The sequence below is a fragment of the Heptranchias perlo genome, chromosome 15 (assembly GCF_035084215.1).
Source record: "Heptranchias perlo isolate sHepPer1 chromosome 15, sHepPer1.hap1, whole genome shotgun sequence".
In the NCBI taxonomy this organism is placed as follows: domain Eukaryota; kingdom Metazoa; phylum Chordata; class Chondrichthyes; order Hexanchiformes; family Hexanchidae; genus Heptranchias; species Heptranchias perlo.
In genome coordinates this window covers 51085014-51103203 of record NC_090339.1, presented here as the reverse complement: position 1 = coordinate 51103203, position 18190 = coordinate 51085014, and the positions used below count along the sequence as shown (strand labels likewise).

General features: G+C 46.7%; 1 protein-coding gene across 5 annotated transcripts in view; it reads right to left on the bottom strand.

Annotated features, from left to right (window-relative positions):
- LOC137333091 (collagen alpha-6(IV) chain-like) overlaps nt 1-18190 on the bottom strand; it is a 356547-nt gene that overhangs the window by 7923 nt on the left and 330434 nt on the right. For all 5 annotated transcript variants that reach the window (XM_067997216.1, XM_067997215.1, XM_067997219.1 and 2 more), the window contains 6 exons: nt 16765-16926; nt 14842-14940; nt 10099-10245; nt 5008-5124; nt 2544-2735; nt 851-1137 (listed from right to left, as the gene is read on the bottom strand). In XM_067997216.1, coding sequence (XP_067853317.1) covers nt 851-1137; nt 2544-2735; nt 5008-5124; nt 10099-10245; nt 14842-14940; nt 16765-16926 — 1004 coding nt within the window. The remainder of the gene's footprint in view (nt 1-850; nt 1138-2543; nt 2736-5007; nt 5125-10098; nt 10246-14841; nt 14941-16764; nt 16927-18190) is intronic.

The window sequence follows — 18190 nt, the reverse complement described above, 5'->3', positions numbered from 1 at the left end:
ATTGTGACTGACCGATTATTGATTATTATGAATGATTATTGCAGCTTATAAATCAGATTGATGGCGTTTTAACAATATTCTAACTACTCGAACCCATTCCTTCCCCAAAACAGTGAAACCTCGGCTGTTGGCTCGGTGGGTATGCACTGCCAGGTGCGGCATTTGCGCCAGGATCCCAGATTCGATCCTCAGTCTGTGCGGAGTTGGCTGGTTTCAGCTGGGGCGGCAGATATGGTACGACAGTTCATCTCAGCACCTCTGGACTCGAACATCTGGGACCCTGGCGCACTACCACACCTGGCAGTACGTACTCACTGAGCCAACAGCAGAGCCAAAGGATATCATTCGGAAACCCTGAACCTTATCCAGGGACCCTTACTGAAATGTGTGTGCATGGACAACAGGAGAGGACAGGGTGGAGTTTGGCTGTGATGCCACCCAAGGTAAAATAGCCTGTTGACACTCACTGCCTTGACTGACATATGAAGAATGCACCTCAGGGTCAAAGTATTCAGGAGTGGAGAAGACGGAGAAAACTGATGGAAAGAAACACAAAATAAATAAAATAACTGAAAATGACCAACACCTGGTATAAATGCTTGTGTGCAGCCAGCAGTTTTCTTTTCATAGGTGGGTCCCTGAAGTCCTCATCTCTGTTTTGCTCAGCAGAACTGGGAGAGGAGCTCGCCTTCTGGTGAGCTGCGTCCTGGGTTGTCCCTGCCACCACTACCTGCCGCTGCTCGTTCATGCTGGGTGTCCCACCATGTGCAAAACCCCTCTAGCACACTGTCTAACCCACGGGAAGTGCCAAAGCCAACACCAATTGCTATCGAAAGAAGTTTGCACTAACCATGAGGAAGGAGTAGCCTATCCAGAGGCTTCGCCAACCTTCGGGGCATTGCGGAATGGTTACGTCCTGGCTGTGCACAGCAATGGCCTGAGATGGCACCTCGCAGACTGAGCAGCGGCTGATGTACTGTCGGATCTGCTGGTTGGAAACGGGCATCATAGGGATGGGAGCGGTGGTAGAAAGCCAATAGGACTTGTCGTTCCTGTTTGCATAGTGGCACACCTCATCGACATTACAGTACAGGAAAGGCATAGTGGTGAAGCGAGGCAAGCACGAGCCAGCCATTCCTGTAGAAGAGGGAAGACAAGAGTTTTTAAAAACACTCACATACCTTTACCAGATACCAAGAGTGTGTCACATGGTCACTGGTACAATACTATATTTACCAGCCTTGCTCGACATAAACCACATGCCTTTCCATCAGTGATTACCTTTTAAAATCTAATCATTCCCCCGATAAACACAGGCCCTGTATCTTCCACTTAAAGTGTTAACTCATGCTATGGGCACTCCACAGGCACCAGCTGGCATCTGGTACCTTGCCCAAGAAGCAAATCTCCACACATAAGCCCAGACAATGCTTGGCGACAGGCTATTTGGCTATAGAAGGCCAAGTGCTAGCCTGTCTTCACCAGATGAGCATATACACTTTCCAGTTTGGGATCAGGAATGGAAACCCTTGTTGCTTTTGTCCTTTCTGAGTCCAGCAGTGCTGAGGTCAAATGTAGCACCTTAAGTCATTCTAGCTGAGAGCAGCCATCTCCCAGCATTGACCCCAGGGATCAAACCAGGGATCTTCCCGATCTATGGGGCTTGGCGCTGCAGTGGGCTGTGCATTTGTTGGGTGAGCAACCAAGCAAGCTCTCAACTTTTCCTTAAAGGAAAGAGCCCACCACAAAGATACCTTTTAAAAATCAGCCCATTAAAAAAATCCAGGTCATTACTTTTAACATTGACATTGTTTTCTGTCATTGCTATTTTGCATAAACAATGCGCGCTGATGGCACTGTCTGGAGAGAGTAGCTCAGAATTGGTACTGAGCCGCAGACAATGAGGGAACTATATTCAGATATGTTCAGGTGCAGCCAAAGCGCTCTGGGTTAATGGTGATATCATAGTATCATAGTAGGTACAGCACAGGAGGAGGCCATTCAGCCTATCGTGCCTGTGCCGGCTCTTTGAAAGAGCTATCCAACTAGTCCTATTCCCCTGCTCTTTCCCCAAAGCTCTGTATCCACACTGCCACTGTTCCTTTAATCCCTTGAGCTTTAATTTTGCTAACAAATCTATTATGTGGTACTTTATCAAATGCCTTTTCAAAGTCCATTTACACAACATCAACCGCACTACCCTCATCAACCCTCTCACTTACTTCGCCAAAGAACGCCATCAAGTTAGTCAAACATGATTTTCCTTTAACAAATCCGTGCTGACTTTCATTTATTAGCCCATACTTTTCCAAGTGCCAATTAATTTTGTCCTGGATTACTGTCTCTAAAAGTTTTCCTATCACCTCTTATTTGAACGGGAGTGTAATATTTGCAATCCTCCATAAACATTGATGGATGTTAATTCAGCCTCTTCACATTGTCTCTTTAAGGTCTCTCATTTCGTGTCATGAAGTTGATGTGATCCTATCCCAGGATTCCCCTGTTCCTTTTTAGTGGGGGGGGGCGGGTGTCCATGCACTCACCCAAATCCTGGTTGTGTGCCTTTTCTTGTCCCTCCACAAACAGTAAGCTGTACCCGTCCCACAGTCTGTTCATTCCCAGTGGGCAGGGTGGCACATGGTCCGACTGACTGTGCTTCACCAGCGTGTACCCAACACTCACACTGCGAGCTGACATTCCTGGCAACCCTGATGCACCTGGGTTCCCACGGTTACCTGGGAAAAACAACAATTAATAAGGAAAAAGTGTTCTGTGGTTCTTCAAACTCCAATGTACTGGAAACCCATAACATTACTTATTGTTTTCTTGTAGGTTCTGCTGTGTTTTTAGCAGTTATTGATTTTTTAAAAGTTAATGGGAGCTCTGTATGAGCAATCAGGACTCTATTGTATGCTGGTTAACCGATTCCATTCTACCTCTTGCTGACTGTGTCAGTTGTGGCTCAGTTGGTAGCGCTTGTGCCTCTTAAGGTAGAAGGTCACGGGTTCAAGCCCCACTCTAGAGACTTGAGCACATAATCTAGGCTGGCACTTTCGTGGAGTGCTGCACTGTTGGAGGTGCTTTCTTTTGGATGAGATGTTATTTGGTTGGGGCAGAACCACAGCTTGCAGGGCAGCAATCAGTAAGTTGTGGCAATGCAATAGGCAAGGTATAGTTTCCATGAATCACTGCAGGACACGCTAATTCTGCAACACAGATAATCACTAAAATATTAGTTATTTACTTTGGGAGGGGGTGGGTTACCAGTTTGGGCAGATTTACCAGTGTGTATTTAACAAGTAGCAATGGAATGAGAGAGATGTTGACAGCCTTGTTAGATTTTTGGACATCAAGGGATATGGGGATAGGTGGGAAATTGGAATTGAGGTTGAAGATCAGCCATGATCTTATTGAATGGCGGAGCAGGCTCGAGGGACCGTATGGCCTACTCCTGCTCCTATTTCTTATGTTCTTATCCTGTGAAGCTGGTAGAAATCAGTGAAAAAATATAGTGTAAACAGGACACATGCCAGGAGCAGGTAGTTCACAAAAATCAAAACTTTCTCACCTCGTTGTCTGAGGGGGAAAAAATTCTTATGGTGAAAGAAAGAAAGCCTTGCATTTATACAATGCCTTTCATGACCTCAGGATGTCCCAAAGCACTTTACAGCCAATGATGAACTTCTGAAGTGTAGTCACTGTTGTAATGCGGTTAAAACACGGTTTATGAACCATGGGTACAAACCAAACAAGGTATAAAAACTTGAAAGCACCCACTTCTCCCCAAAATAATACTTAAGCGTGCATTTGAACTTGTGTGTACAAGGAATAGATTTCCACATGACCAAACTGCCTCAATGATGTTTTCATGTTGCCTCAGGATCACAGCATTGTGGAATCTTCTGTATACCGTGCATATGCAGTCAGTTTTAAGCCACATGAGCAAAACACACACTAAGGTGACAAGAAAAGATGGCCGCCTGCACCTCTCATGCCAATGCTCACATCACTGTCAGGTGTGCTGTCGCCTTTAGAGGGAGGGTGCCCGTAGATATCACCACTTTCGATGGGTAATGCAGCCTTCAGAGTTAACCGCACTGTATTGCTTACTTATTGCGCTCAGGGCTGTCATCAGCAGCACTTGGAGGCAAATGCAACATTAGCGAGTGTTCTGCAGGCAGGGTACATAAATGTATGAATCCCCTGATGCTGGAGTTCTGCATAGACATTTAGGAGAGTCGTACAGAATGTTGAGGCACAGTTGCACTTTCAGAATCATTGCTATAGTTACTACCCTTAATCTTACACTAAAGGACTCTCCACTGCTTCTTTGCGGGTGCCTGTTGGATGAACACTGAACTATGATTTTGCAAGTACAAAACAAAAATTGCCCAAAATTTGAGAATATCTGATTATGGTCAGTTCGCACCACTTTGCGCTCAGTTGCTGCTATCCCATGTTTTTTTAAACAAAAAGCACTTCAGAGCACCAATGTGCAACAGTGTAGATTGGGGGGGTCAAGATTTACACCCAAATTCTCCTGCATGCCGAGTTTCCTATCTCAGTCCTGCTTGTTGCTTGCCCACAGGGTGCAAAGGAAGGTAACTTGAGGCTGCTCATGTGCGCCCTCTGGTGGCCAGCTTCACAGTGACCCTGGAGGAGTCCCAGGAACAGAATGATCATCAATTTTCTTAGCCGTGGATGGTGCTTAGTGAAGGAAGCCAATACCAATTTTAAGGAAAAACTAGCAAGATGCAACAATGGCCATTTTCCACATCCTGCATTTGTGGCAAGATATTCAGACAATTCAAGAACAAAGAATGAAGAGAAGGGTCTGTGATATGATGACAACAACAAAGAGAAACTTTTACAATAATTGTTATTCCTCATCCTTAAAACTATTCAATTAAACTATTACGTTTGTTTATTTAAGGAGTCAAAACCAGCAGGATGGTACTATTTTAAGTATGGTTGCCTGGTTTTAAATTGTTTGTGTATTTTACTTACCCTCTAATCCAGGTGGTCCAGGATATCCCTTCAGACCGGAATCTCCCACAAAACCTGGAGGGCCAGGTAAACCATTTGGTCCCACTCTACCAGGTTTTCCTGGCTGACCTTTGATACCTGCATTACAAGGAGACGAAGAGAAAGAAAATCTTACCATATACACAACTCCATAAGACCATAAGAGATAGGAGCAGGAGTACGCCATTCGGCCCCTCGAGCCTGCTACGCCATTCAATGAGATCATGGCTGATCTGATTTTTACCTCAACTTCACTTTCCCACCTTTTCCCCATATCCTTTGACTCCCTTGCTGATCAAAAATTTGTCTAACTCAGCCTTGAATGTATTCAACGACTCAGCCTCCACAGCTTTTTGGGGTAAAGAATTCCAAAGATTCACGACCCTCTGGGAGAAGACGTTCCTCCTCATTTCCATCTTAAACGGGCAACCCCTTATTCTGAAACTATGCCCCCTAGTTTTAGATTCCCCCATGAGGGGTAACATCCTCTCAGCATCTACCCTATTGAGTGCCCTCAGAATCTTGTATGTTTCAATAAGATCTCCTCTCATTCTTCTAAACTCCAATGAGTATAGACCCAACCTGTTCAATCTTTCCTCATAAGACAACCCTTCCATACCCGGAATCAACCTAGTGAACCTTCTCTGAACTGCCTCCAATGCAAGTAATTCCTTCCTTAAATAAGGGCACCAGAACTGTACGCAGTACTCCAGGTGTGGTCTCACCAGCACCCTGTACAGTTGTAGCATGACGTCCCTGCTTTTATACTCCATCCCCCTAGAAATAAAGGCCAATATTCCGTTTGCCTTCTGGATTACCTGCTGCACCTGTAACTCCAGTGGTGCTCATGTTTGCAATTCTCAAAGCGAGTCTGAACACAGCATCAAAGGGGAGTCTCGAGGTGCCATCAAAGCAGAGGTACTTTGAGGCAGCCTGTTGGGACACTGTGTCAGACTCCCTTTGAGAAGTATGAGTATGGGCAACACTGCAAACATTCAATGTTTTGGTTTACATATGGACGATGGCTACTTGGTGGAGGTACCAGAAGATGCTGTATATAAGGAACAGTCAACAACACTCAAGAAGCTCGACACCATCCAAGATAAAGCAGCCCGCTTGATTGGCACCCCATCCACCACCCTAAACATTCACTCCCTTCACCACTGGCGCACTGTGGCTGCAGTGTGTACCATCCACAGGATGCACTGCAGCAACTCGCCAAGGCTTCTTCGACAGCACCTCCCAAACCCGCGACCTCTACCATCTGAGGGGGGACATGATTGAGGTGTACAAAATTATGAGGGGCACAGATAGGATGGATACTAAGGAGCTTTTTCCCTTCGTTGAGGGTTCTATAACAAGGGGGCATAGATTCAAGGTAAAAGGCGGGAGGTTTAGAGGGGATTTGAGAAAGAACTTTTTCACCCAGAGGGTGGTTGGAGTCTGGAACTCACTGCCTGAAAGGGTTGTGGAGGCAGGAACCCTCACAACATTCAAGAAGCATTTGGATGAGCACTTGAAATGTCATAGCATACAAGGCTACGGACCAAATGCTGGAATATGGGATTAGATTAGACAGGGCTTGATGGCCGGCGCGGACACGATGGGCCGAAGGGCCTCTATCCGTGCTGTATAACTCTATGACTCTATAACTCTATGACTCTATGACACCTAGAAGGACAAGAGCAGCAGGCACATGGGAACAACACCACCTGCACGTTCCCCTCCAAGTCACACACCATCCCGACTTGGAAATATATCACCGTTCCTTCATTGTCGCTGGGTCAAAATCCTGGAACTCCCTTCCTAACAGCACTGTGGGAGAATCTTCACCACACGGACTGCAGCGGTTCAAGAAGGTGGCTCACCACCACCTTCTCGAGGGCAATTAGGGATGGGCAATAAATGCTGGCCTCGCCAGCGACGCCCACATCCCATGAACGAATAAAACAAAACAGTACAGTAGTACAGCAACAAATTTTCACGAGGTTAAGGGGGAAAATTAGAATCATTCGCCCTTAAATTATTTTACTTTTAGAATATTTGCATTCTACCAAGCTACTCCTGACGTTACAGCAATATAACTTCCAGGGAACGAGTCCAGCGATGAGTTTTATTGGTCCAATTACACTGCTCTGTCTCCTACAAGAACAAATCCTGCAATCATTACTCTCTCATTCAATAACTTGGATAATTTGGAAACAGACACCGCCTGGAAAGATAAAATCAGTTTCACCTAACTTCCTTGCAGATTCCCATCAGCAAAAACACCCAACACAGTGTGCAACCGAGACATACAGGGGGTGAGATTGGTTAAAATAGCTCCCAAAGTGTCACCCACTCTTTGTTTTGAACATAGCATGGCGTGTTATAGAAAACAAAGAATAGATGTTATGATTCTTTTCATATTTGATGAATGTATTGTTTTGGCAGGTCCGGAAAGCACATGTGAAATCCCTTGTAGACATGGCTTGGAATTAATAGGGTAAACGTCTAAGATCCAAATACACCATCCTAAAAAATATTCCTTCTCCCTGGGTTCAATTTTGAAACGGTGGTGGGTTGGCAGCGGAGGGGGGCAGTGGGGGGGCGGTGACGGTGCGTGTGGAAAACCCGAACAAAAAAAAAACTTACCTTTTCCGACACGATCGCAATGTAATTGATGGTGATTAAGGTTCTTTCCGGGTTTCATGGCCGGCGGCCAACCTGATTGACAGGCTGGCTGCCGACAGGAGCTGCAGCGGCGAGTTGGGGGGTGGGGGGGGGGGGAAAGAGAAAGAGAGCGAAACGTCATCCGGCTCCGGAACAGAAGATTGGGGGGGGGGGGGGGAAGAGAGGGGAAGATCGGAGTGGGGGGGGAAAAGAGGGGAAGATCAGAGTGGGGGGGGGAAGAGGGGAAGATCAGAGTGGGGGGGGAAGAGGGGAAGATCAGAGTGGGGGGGGAAGAGGGGAAGATCAGAGTGGGGGGGGAAGAGGGGAAGATCAGAGTGGGGGGGAAGAGGGGAAGATCAGAGTGGGGGGGAAGAGGGGAAGATCAGAGTGGGGGGGGAAGAAGAGGGGAAGATCAGAGGGGGGGGGAAGAGGGGAAGATCAGAGTGGGGGGGGAAGAAGAGGGGAAGATCAGAGGGGGGGAAGAAGAGGGGAAGATCAGAGTGGGGGGGAAGAGGGGAAGATCAGAGGGGGGGAAGAAGAGGGGAAGATCAGAGTGGGGGGGAAGAGGGGAAGATCAGAGTGGGGGGGAAGAGGGGAAGATCAGAGGGGGGAAGAAGAGGGGAAGATCAGAGTGGGGGGGAAGAGGGGAAGATCAGAGTGGGGGGGAAGAGGGGAAGATCAGAGTGGGGGGGGAAGAGGGGAAGATCAGAGTGGGGGGGGAAGAGGGGAAGATCAGAGGGGGGAAGAAGAGGGGAAGATCAGAGTAGGGGGAAGAAGAGGGGAAGATCAGAGTGGGGGGGAAGAGGGGAAGATCAGAGTGGGGGGGGAAGAGGGGAAGATCAGAGTGGGGGGGGAAGAGGGGAAGATCAGAGGGGGGAAGAAGAGGGGAAGATCAGAGTGGGGGGAAGAAGAGGGGAAGATCAGAGTGGGGGGGAAGAAGAGGGGAAGATCAGAGTGGGGGGGAAGAGGGGAAGATCAGAGTGGGGGGAAGAAGAGGGGAAGATCAGAGGGGGGGGAAGAGGGGAAGATCAGAGTGGGGGGAAGAGGGGAAGATCAGAGTGGGGGGAAGAAGAGGGGAAGATCAGAGTGGGGGGGAAGAGGGGAAGATCAGAGTGGGGGGAAGAAGAGGGGAAGATCAGAGTGGGGGGGGAAGAAGAGGGGAAGATCAGAGTGGGGGGGGAAGAGGGGAAGATCAGAGTGGGGGGGGAAGAGGGGAAGATCAGAGGGGGGGGAAGAAGAGGGGAAGATCAGAGTGGGGGGGAAGAGGGGAAGATCAGAGTGGGGGGGAAGAGGGGAAGATCAGAGGGGGGAAGATCAGAGTGGGGGGGAAGAAGAGGGGAAGATCAGAGTGGGGGGGAAGAGGGGAAGATCAGGGGTGGGGGGGAAGAAGAGGGGAAGATCAGAGTGGGGGGGGAAGAGGGGAAGATCAGAGGGGGGGAGAAGAGGGGAAGATCAGAGGGGGGGGAAGAAGAGAGGAAGATCAGAGGGGGACATCGGGGGCTGAGAGGGACATCAGGGGAAGAGGGGGAGACCGGAGAGGGCGACATCAGGGGCTGAGAGGGACATCGGGGAGGGAGACATCAGATATCGGAGCAGGGTGGAAAGATAGGTTGATTTTGTGTTTTAACTTTGTGCAATGGTTTTTCATTTAATTTATAACGTTTATTTTTGCCTTATTCGGCCCTTCACGTCTGGTTTCACCAGGCGTGAATCGGAAGCCAAGGGAAAGCCGCCCAGCTAAGTTAAAAATCGTTCTAACTACCTAATATGTCACAAGTAAAGTATCTTATTTACCTCACATTCTTTAACTATCATCCCACCGGCTTTAATTGCCGGTGGGACTTCCGGATTCGGGCAGCGTGCGCACACACAGGTCTGTGGGGAACTCGGAAGTCGGCGGGTTGGAGCCGGCTTCTGAATCCGCTCTGCATTTTTCGCAGCCCCCCAGCTCCCAAAATTTAAGTTTAAAATTGAGCCCATTGTGTCTCCCATTCTAATTCATTCTTTTCCAGGATCTTAAAACTATGGAACTCCCTGGAGTAAATTGTCCTTCATCACATGAGCAGTGATCAGATGGAGCAGATCAGCCGCCCGCTATAGAAACTGACCAATTTTCATTCCGCTGATTTCAATGGGACGCAATACCAGTGGGCTCTGTAAAAGGCAGGTGAAGATGAACATTTACCCCCTTATCTCCCTCAGCTTTCCCTTCTTCCTACAATCTAAAACCAAGTCTGGAGACATCTGATTACAACTGCTACATTTATTTCACCCTCCCGTACTTTCTTGTTGTTGACCCTGGTGCTTTTCTGCACTATGGCCCTTGGCAATTCGTTTAATCTAAAAAGAACTGATTGACTGTGAAATGTAACTGAAGCAATGACATTCATAACACACAACCTGATTGACAGTCAAACTTACCTGGAAATCCTGAATATCCTGGGGCACCTTGGTCTCCCGGAGCACCTGGCTGTCCATCAAATCCTGGAAGGCCCACAGAACCTGGGGTTGGGGGCCTCTCGTCGATACGTGTTGGTGGTCCTGGGAAGCCTATTGGCCCTGGATCGCCTGTATGGAACACAGTGATTCATTGGTTAAATAAAAAGAAAGACTTGCATTTAGATAGCGCCTTTCATGACCTCAGGACATCCCACAGCGCTTTACAGCCAATGAAGTACTTTTGAAGTGTATACCACTGTAATGTAGGAAATGCAGCAGCCAATTTGCACACAGTAAGGTCCCACAAACAAGGTCTTCAATACCTGGAGACTCCAGGCCAATCTTGGTGTGTTGGCAAATCCACGTCCCTTATGATAGCGTGGCCCAGAGATCGTAACATAAAAGCTTTTGTTTATACTGGCTACCATAAACACTCATGTGCTGCCATGTGTGCTCTTCCTAGTTTTTAAGGATGGTGGGCTGAAAAGCAGTCTAGCAAGACAAGGCACCGATTGTAAATTAACAAACTGGTTCATTTTCATAAATACATGAATAGAATACAAGTCCTGAATTTACACAGGCCATGGTCTTGGCAGTTATGCTGGAATGCACCTGCTGGCATCTGCAGTATACAGGGTTCTGTGCTAAGGGCATCTCATTTGCATGGGGGCCAGTGGGCACCTGTGCCAGTATGGGCACATCTCGGCCCCACAATGCCAGAAATTCTGGTGCCTGCTGCTGTCAGTGAGGGGAGATGGTGCCTGGAACCCCCCTGGAGAAACTATGTCTGCGCCTTTTTACTTTCCCTCTGGGCTTCAGTAAAATAGCTGAGTTCAGATCGCCATATAGAAATCTTGCACAATGCTCCAACATTCTTGAATGATGAAGCACGGATCTCTGACATCTGACATTCTTTTGACATCTGGTTTCATTATGTGTGGTTCACTTTTTACAAGTCTTTTTTTTTAATAGCAATTACCCATCCGCTACAACACATTGTCATGCAGTGCCTCCGTGGCATACAGCATACCAGGTAACTAAGTCTGGCAAGTGATATTTGTGGGTACACTACTGCGGTTGCCTGACACCTCAATGTTTTCTGAGCACGAGCATTTAGGCTGAAGCGTGTCCCTCATGAAGCCTGGGTTATGTAGGGAATGTTGCCAACGCTCTGGTCAGTTGTTGGCAGTAATGCAAGACCTTTTTTTTAAAAAAAAAGAGTTTTATATGGGATGTTGCCTGAGGATACCTGTTCTAAATTAAGGACGAAGGAGGAAGCCTCCGAAAGCTTGTAGATTTCAAATAAAAATTGTTGGACTATAACTTGGTGTTGTAAAATTGTTTACAATTGTCAACCCCAGTCCATCACCGGCATCTCCACATCATGTTCTAAATTAGGTATTGATAGACTTGTTTTTTGTATAGTTAACCTAGGGAAGTTCTGGTTGTTCCAATTTGATCAGTTGCCATTTGTTTCTCCTCATTCTTTTTCTTCAGACTGACTGTAGGATATTTTACGTGGAAACAGATTCCTGGTGAAGTGAGGATTTTAAGCCACGAATTGGATTTCTGCCTCACTCCTTCAGCGCTCAAAATTTACTCATGCGTCCTGTAGTTTGCATAGGTTTTTTTTAAATACCTGTGATTCACATGTGAACTTAAACATATAGAAAGTTATGTTTAAATTTCCTGCATGAATGACAAGCATTTAAAAAATCCTCTGCAGCTCATAGGACTCGTGAGTGAATTATGAGTGTTGGCACTTTTGGTTCATTGTCCTGAGTTTCTTTAGCTTTCTGATCCAATTTCAGTAGGACTATTTGGACACTTAAACTTCTTCTCATGGGGGAGAGTGCCCACATCTATGCTATTCCTTTATTGGAAGGGAGAGTACACTAGGGGTTGGCATTGATGCCACCGGAATCAACTTCTTTGACCCTGTCCCTTTCTTACACTGGTAGAGCGGTTTGGTATGGAGGGAGCTAAATTTGGCCGTGTAGCGCCCGTTGTTTCAGCGCTACACGGCCTCTCCGACATCCAAGATGGCGTCTTGGATGCGCACGCACGTTTCCTGCATGATGTGCACCAGACGCCATCTTAATATAGGAGTTTGCGCAGGCGCAGATAACGAACGCTGGAATCATGTAAAGTAGGGAGAAAATGGTGTCAACATTGTGCAATGCTGATTTAAAGTGATAGACACCATTTTGGGACTTAACGCTCAACTCAATGCACAGTCTTAACCCCGACCATCTGAACGTGTCTTAAGAGTGCCTGGAGGACCCCCCACCGGCGCTATTTAAAGGGACCATGCAGGATTTACAGGTTAGTGGCTGGATTATTGCTTCTGGCTGCAGAGACATTTGTAACTGTTTTTGGAGGTCTCCTGGACTTCAATACTAGGACGCGGGGACATAGACTAACATTTAGAGCCAGGACGTGCAGAAGTGAAGTTAGGAAATGCTTCTACACGCAAAGGGTGGGAGACGTTTGGAACGGTCTTCTGCAGATGGTAGTTGATGCTAGCTCACTTGTGAATGTTAAATGTGAGATTGATAGATTTCTGTGAACCAAGGGTATTAAGGGATATGGGGCTAAGACAGGTATATGGAGTTAGGTCACAGGTCCACCATGATCTCATTGAATGGTGAAACAGGCTCAAGGGGCTAAATGCCACGACCACTTGCTTCTTGCCACCTTCTCCTGCAAGAAAGCGGGACGTGTGCCTGGGTGATGTGCTTGCATGGTTGAATAGCTGCCAGTGTGTGTGGCCTGTGAGTTGTGGGTGGGTGACTTGAAACAGTGGTAATGTGTAAGGGTGAGAGGAAGCATCTGATTGGAAGAGTTGAGTACTGATGGAAAGAGTTTGTTGGTATGTGGGGGGATGGGGGGTGTAGTGCGTGGTGCAGTTGGTAGGAGACGCCACTTGACAGTTGACCTCACTCACCTTGACCACTCATGTCAAAGCATTGAACTTCTTCCTGCACTGAATCCATGTTCATGATACTGTGCGCCTGGCATTGACTTTGTCCCCCACTGTTTCCCACTGCCTTTTGAGTATATGTCTGGAGGGCCCCTTGCACCCCCCCACCCCCCCACCGCAGATATAGGATGTCCCTCCTTCTGTCCTCCTCTTGCACCCAAGGTGCATCAGCAGAGAACCTCGGTGCATGCACTCTCGCAGGCCGGGTACCAACTCAGATCGGCAGATTGGTGAGGTCTGCTGTGCAGATTGGAGGATGTGGGATTTAGTAGTGCGCAACCTTTATTCAATGTTTTAACATAACTCATCAGTGTGTAAACATCGGGATGGGATCTGCATCTGTGTTTTAAGTGTGCGATGTCTGATCTCTGTTCAGACTCCATGCAGACAGTAGACTGTTATTTTCAGCAAATAACAGGTACCAGCTACCTTTAAGAGATTTCTAAGAAACGTCCTCCCTTTAAGAGAATGAGCTCCCTCTGGTGGTGGAAAGTGCAAATTGTATTGATTCCATGTGCAAGGCCTGGAAAGGAACGCTGATTGCAGGTAAGTGCTCCCTTGGATCCAAACTTGCGTCTTGCCTGCCCAGGGTCTGTCGGGCCTGGAGTGGTAACGTATCGTGCTAACACCGCCCAAAACGGACCCTTATCGAATATTTCCCCCTCAGTCTTTGAGCATGTGCGTGATCACATGGACGCAACTAAGGCCTGAAATTGGTCCCCCTGATTAATTCAAATAAAATAGGTGGGCTGCCAATGCTATTCACTCTGTTCAGTGGCAGCTCAACTAATTTGGGGGGGGGGGCGGGGGTTGCTGATGCCATTTCTGCACCTCTTAAAGGGAAGGTGCACTTTGACTGCATGCAATAAAAACTGATGATTGTGGACAATGGGAGGCACAGGAGAAGCTACAAGGCCCCTGCCTCCCGTTTGCCAGGAGGAGGGACATCTTCTATCCACTAGGCGGCAGGAAGAAGTCAAGGCAAGCTGCCCGGCACAAGTGGGCAGAGCTGGCAGAGTGGGTCAGAGCCGGAAGTATTGCCCCCAGGACCCAGCTGCAATGCAGGAAAAAGTTCAATGACCTCACAAGGCTAGCTAAGTTAAGCATCCTAACTCATATCTCTCATTATTCTCTGGTTAGCCTTGCACTACTTGTTACTCCAGCACTCCCAACACTTCCCTCACCCGATTACCAGCACTTTCCTTCAATCAGTACCGCACTCTTCACTCCATCTCCTTCTGCTCCTACTGCAGTACTGCACCAGCAATTCCCCTCACTATTACTACCTTCACCTCCTCACACCTCTGCCATCTTTCACACAGCAGCAACACTATTCTACCCTGACATGCACTTCCTCAAAACTTCTCACTACTCGATCACTGACACACTTCCTTTTTACTTGTAGGATGAGCTTGCGCCCAATAACAGAGAGCAGGCAGCCACAGGAGAAGGGCCACGATTCATCCATGTGCTGTCCTCACTTGAAGAAGAGGTACGGACATTATGGGCAGGGTGTTAAACCATTTTCCCCTCTTTCCCTTCTCATTTAAATCTCACCCGTAGGACAGCCCAGGAAACAGCTCGTTGGAGGGAGTGCCTGCATTCTAGGCCTGTTGAAAAGGATGTGGATGAAAACTGCCAAATGTCCATGGATTTAATTTTATTCATTGAATAAAACTTGTCGCAGGTAGCCTGGAGAGAAAGCCTGCCATATACGACATTGCATTAACACCGTAACTTACCTTGAACACCAGCGTCCCCTTTGGGTCCTGGGTAACCATGATCACCAAAAGGGCCATCTGTGCCTGGAAATCCCATTCTGCCTAGTTCTCCCCTTTGACCTAAAACAAAGAATTGGGTTGTTTATTATTACCTTATGCCTGGCAATAGATTTATTTGTTCTTCTCGTCACTCCAGAAAGGGTTCTAACAGAATTTAAATCTGAAAATATTATTAGATATTCTATTTTTAATCCCCAATTTTCAGGTAACTATGTCATCAAGGTAAATGGTACACTCCCATCTTTCTGCACCCACTGTCCATATCAGGTTCTGGTTAGATACACCAAGTGCAAGGTGAGGCGCAAAACTTGCTCTATTCTCTACAATGTACCTTAACAACAAACTTAGGAGGCCACCCTTACTCTGTATCAGTGTGACATTATTTCACACATCTGCCGTCCTTAGGGTCTCTCAAAGCAAGGTTAATGATTTAGTGCCAATTTGTAACAAATTCAGGACAGTTTTATCATGTGGGCCACCGCCCACTGGGAAGCGGGTAGAGATTGCTCCAAACCCATTTCATGTAGGACCCTCACAGCCGAAGGAGACTTTCATCCTATCACTGTGGGCTGGATTCAAACCCAAGTCAATGACATGAAATTGTTATGTACTCGCTGCGCCATTCAGCTCTACCAATTGTAATATGATATGATCTGCATTATAAATTGCTGTCTTACAACAATAAGTTATACAATAAATGATACAGAATGGCACAATGGTTAATGTAGGCACCAAAATACTTACTCAAGTAGGTAAGAGTTGTTCATTTAACAACAGTAAATACACTGGGTGTATATTGAAACGTTTTTTGATTTTTGATTCATTTTTTTTTCAATGCTACCCCTGTCCTCTCCTCAAGGCTCTGATTCTTGCTCAGGAAGGTCCCATCAGCATTATCAACCTCCAACACCACACAGAAGTGGCCATTATCCATATATGCACCTAGATGCTGTTTGTCCGCAGGCCATTCAACTGTTACAGCATCACAAATCAGCCTGACACAACATTCACTTATACACATTTTTGGCAGGTCACTGGACAGCAATCAGAAACGGGAACCATAGCTGATTTTTCCAATCCCAAGCCCAGGGGAGCTGAGACCACCGTTGCACTCCAACTGCTGCCCAGCTAACAGCATCGACCGGGAGACAAATCTGGAGCCTTCCTAGAGATCATGGCTCAGTCCCACGTTGGGTGATGCATTTGCCCACAGAGCCATTAGGGAGTTTCAATTTCTATTCTTCTGAAGTGTAGAGTTGGCTGCATATGGAGTTAGATATTCTACCGCAAAATACTCGCAATTAGAAAACGTATATACCACAAATATAAAAAAACAACTATCTGATTCAACCAAGGAACAGCAGGATGTTTTACAAATCTGGCTACTTCTGTAAAATAAAAAATGCAGGTTAAAGAAAGAAGATAACAAAGGAGTAATGGGCTTATTTTCAGAACGAACTATTCTCTTCCCTCAATCTATGTCATACCAAAAGATAATTTAAACATGTCCTTTCCGTCAGCCTTATGCAGACCTGCCATCTCTCTCTGTCAGGGAATTACAAAGAATTTTCCGCACAGAGAAAGGCCATTTGGTCCAACTAGTCTATGCTGGCATTTCTGCTTCACGCAAGCCTCCTCCCACCCCTCTTCATCTCACCCTATCAGCATGCCCTTTTATTCCTTCCTCCCTGATGTACTTGTCTAGAGGGAGAAATGCTTCAAGAAATCCAGGAGCATTATGGACACCGATCAGGGAGGAAACTTAGCTGGGAACAGGCTAGGTACTGTTGTGTATTCATTTAATTTTCAATGGACATTGAACCCTCTGTTAGAGCTGGTGGGATGTTTCACTAAGAGGGATAAAAGTTATACTTCATTGCTTACCCTTCAATCCTGGAGCACCTGGGACTCCTGAGAATCCAGGAGGTCCAATGTTCCCGCGTATGCCTTTTGGTCCGGGGATCCCAGGAAAGCCCGGGTTACCAGGATCTCCCCTTTCGTATCCCAAGCCTGGTGGCCCAGGAGAACCAACTGGACCTGGAAGACCTGCAACAGTAAGAAAAGTAAATCTCTATTAGCATAAATGGTTCACATTTATTAATGATTATTCAACACAAAACCATTTAGGACCAGCAAAAGACCAGTTTTTGAAAACAACACCACCAACAACAACTTGCAATTTTTTAAGTGCCTTTAGTGTAAAAGGCACCTAAAAGCTTGGTCTAAGAGGCAAAAAAAAATGAGGAAACAAAGGTGGAGAGGTATAGGGAGGGATTTCCAGAGCTTGGGCCTAGATGGCTCAAGACACGAGTGCCAATGGTGGGGTGAAGGGTGTGGGGATACAGAAGAGGCCAAGCAGAATTCTTGGGGAGGGGTGACACCATGAAAGTATATGGACATGAGGATGAGTATTTTAAATTGAAGGCATGGGAGACCAAGAGACAATGCAGATCAGTGAGCACAGGGTGATGGATGAGCAGGACTTGGTGCGGGTTAAGATATGGGCAGTAGTACAGTTCCTCAGGTAATATTCTAACAGCACAGCACCTGCATCTTGGCTTCTTAACTCATTCCACTGCCACTGGATCGGTCCATTGGATGTTGTTACAAATTGGAGGCAAACAAGCCAGGTACAGCTAACTTTGAACTTCACAGTTTGCAGTCATACATGACTGAGGTTGTTGGGGTGAGAACATAGCTGAGATGAGTCAGCCATTTGTAATAACCAATTTGATCATAGAAACCACAAGACCTCTTTTATCATACACTCGCCTGTGCCAAATCCTACAGATGTCTGTCTGTTGTCACTCTTCTATCAGATCATCATGTGCACAGTACCATCATCATAGCTTTAGCCTTTCAAGTGGGCTTTTCCCATCTGGGGTCCTTTCCATTACCTTCCTAATGTACCAACCATCAGCATATGCCCTGCACGTTACAATCACCAGTGTCCCAAGCAATGTCGTGTATACACAACAAAATGTAAAACAGCCAGCAAGGGTTCCACTAAACACTTTATTCGAACAAGAACTGAACCCAAACTTTGCCCAAGATTGGATAGCTTGCCACCTACTGGATAAACTTTCACTGCAGTACTACCATTAAATTAAACTGACACTATGGGGTTGAATTTCCTCAGGCTTTCTCCTGCTTCTCTGCCGTAACTTTGGTGGAAACTCCCTAAACATGTGTAAACGGGGTTACAGCGGCAGAGTGGGAGAAGCGCCAAGAAAATTCACCCCCTATCACAGTCAAGTCACCAAGGTACCTCTAAGAAACTCAAGAAAGAGCAAGAGGGAGTTACAAAACT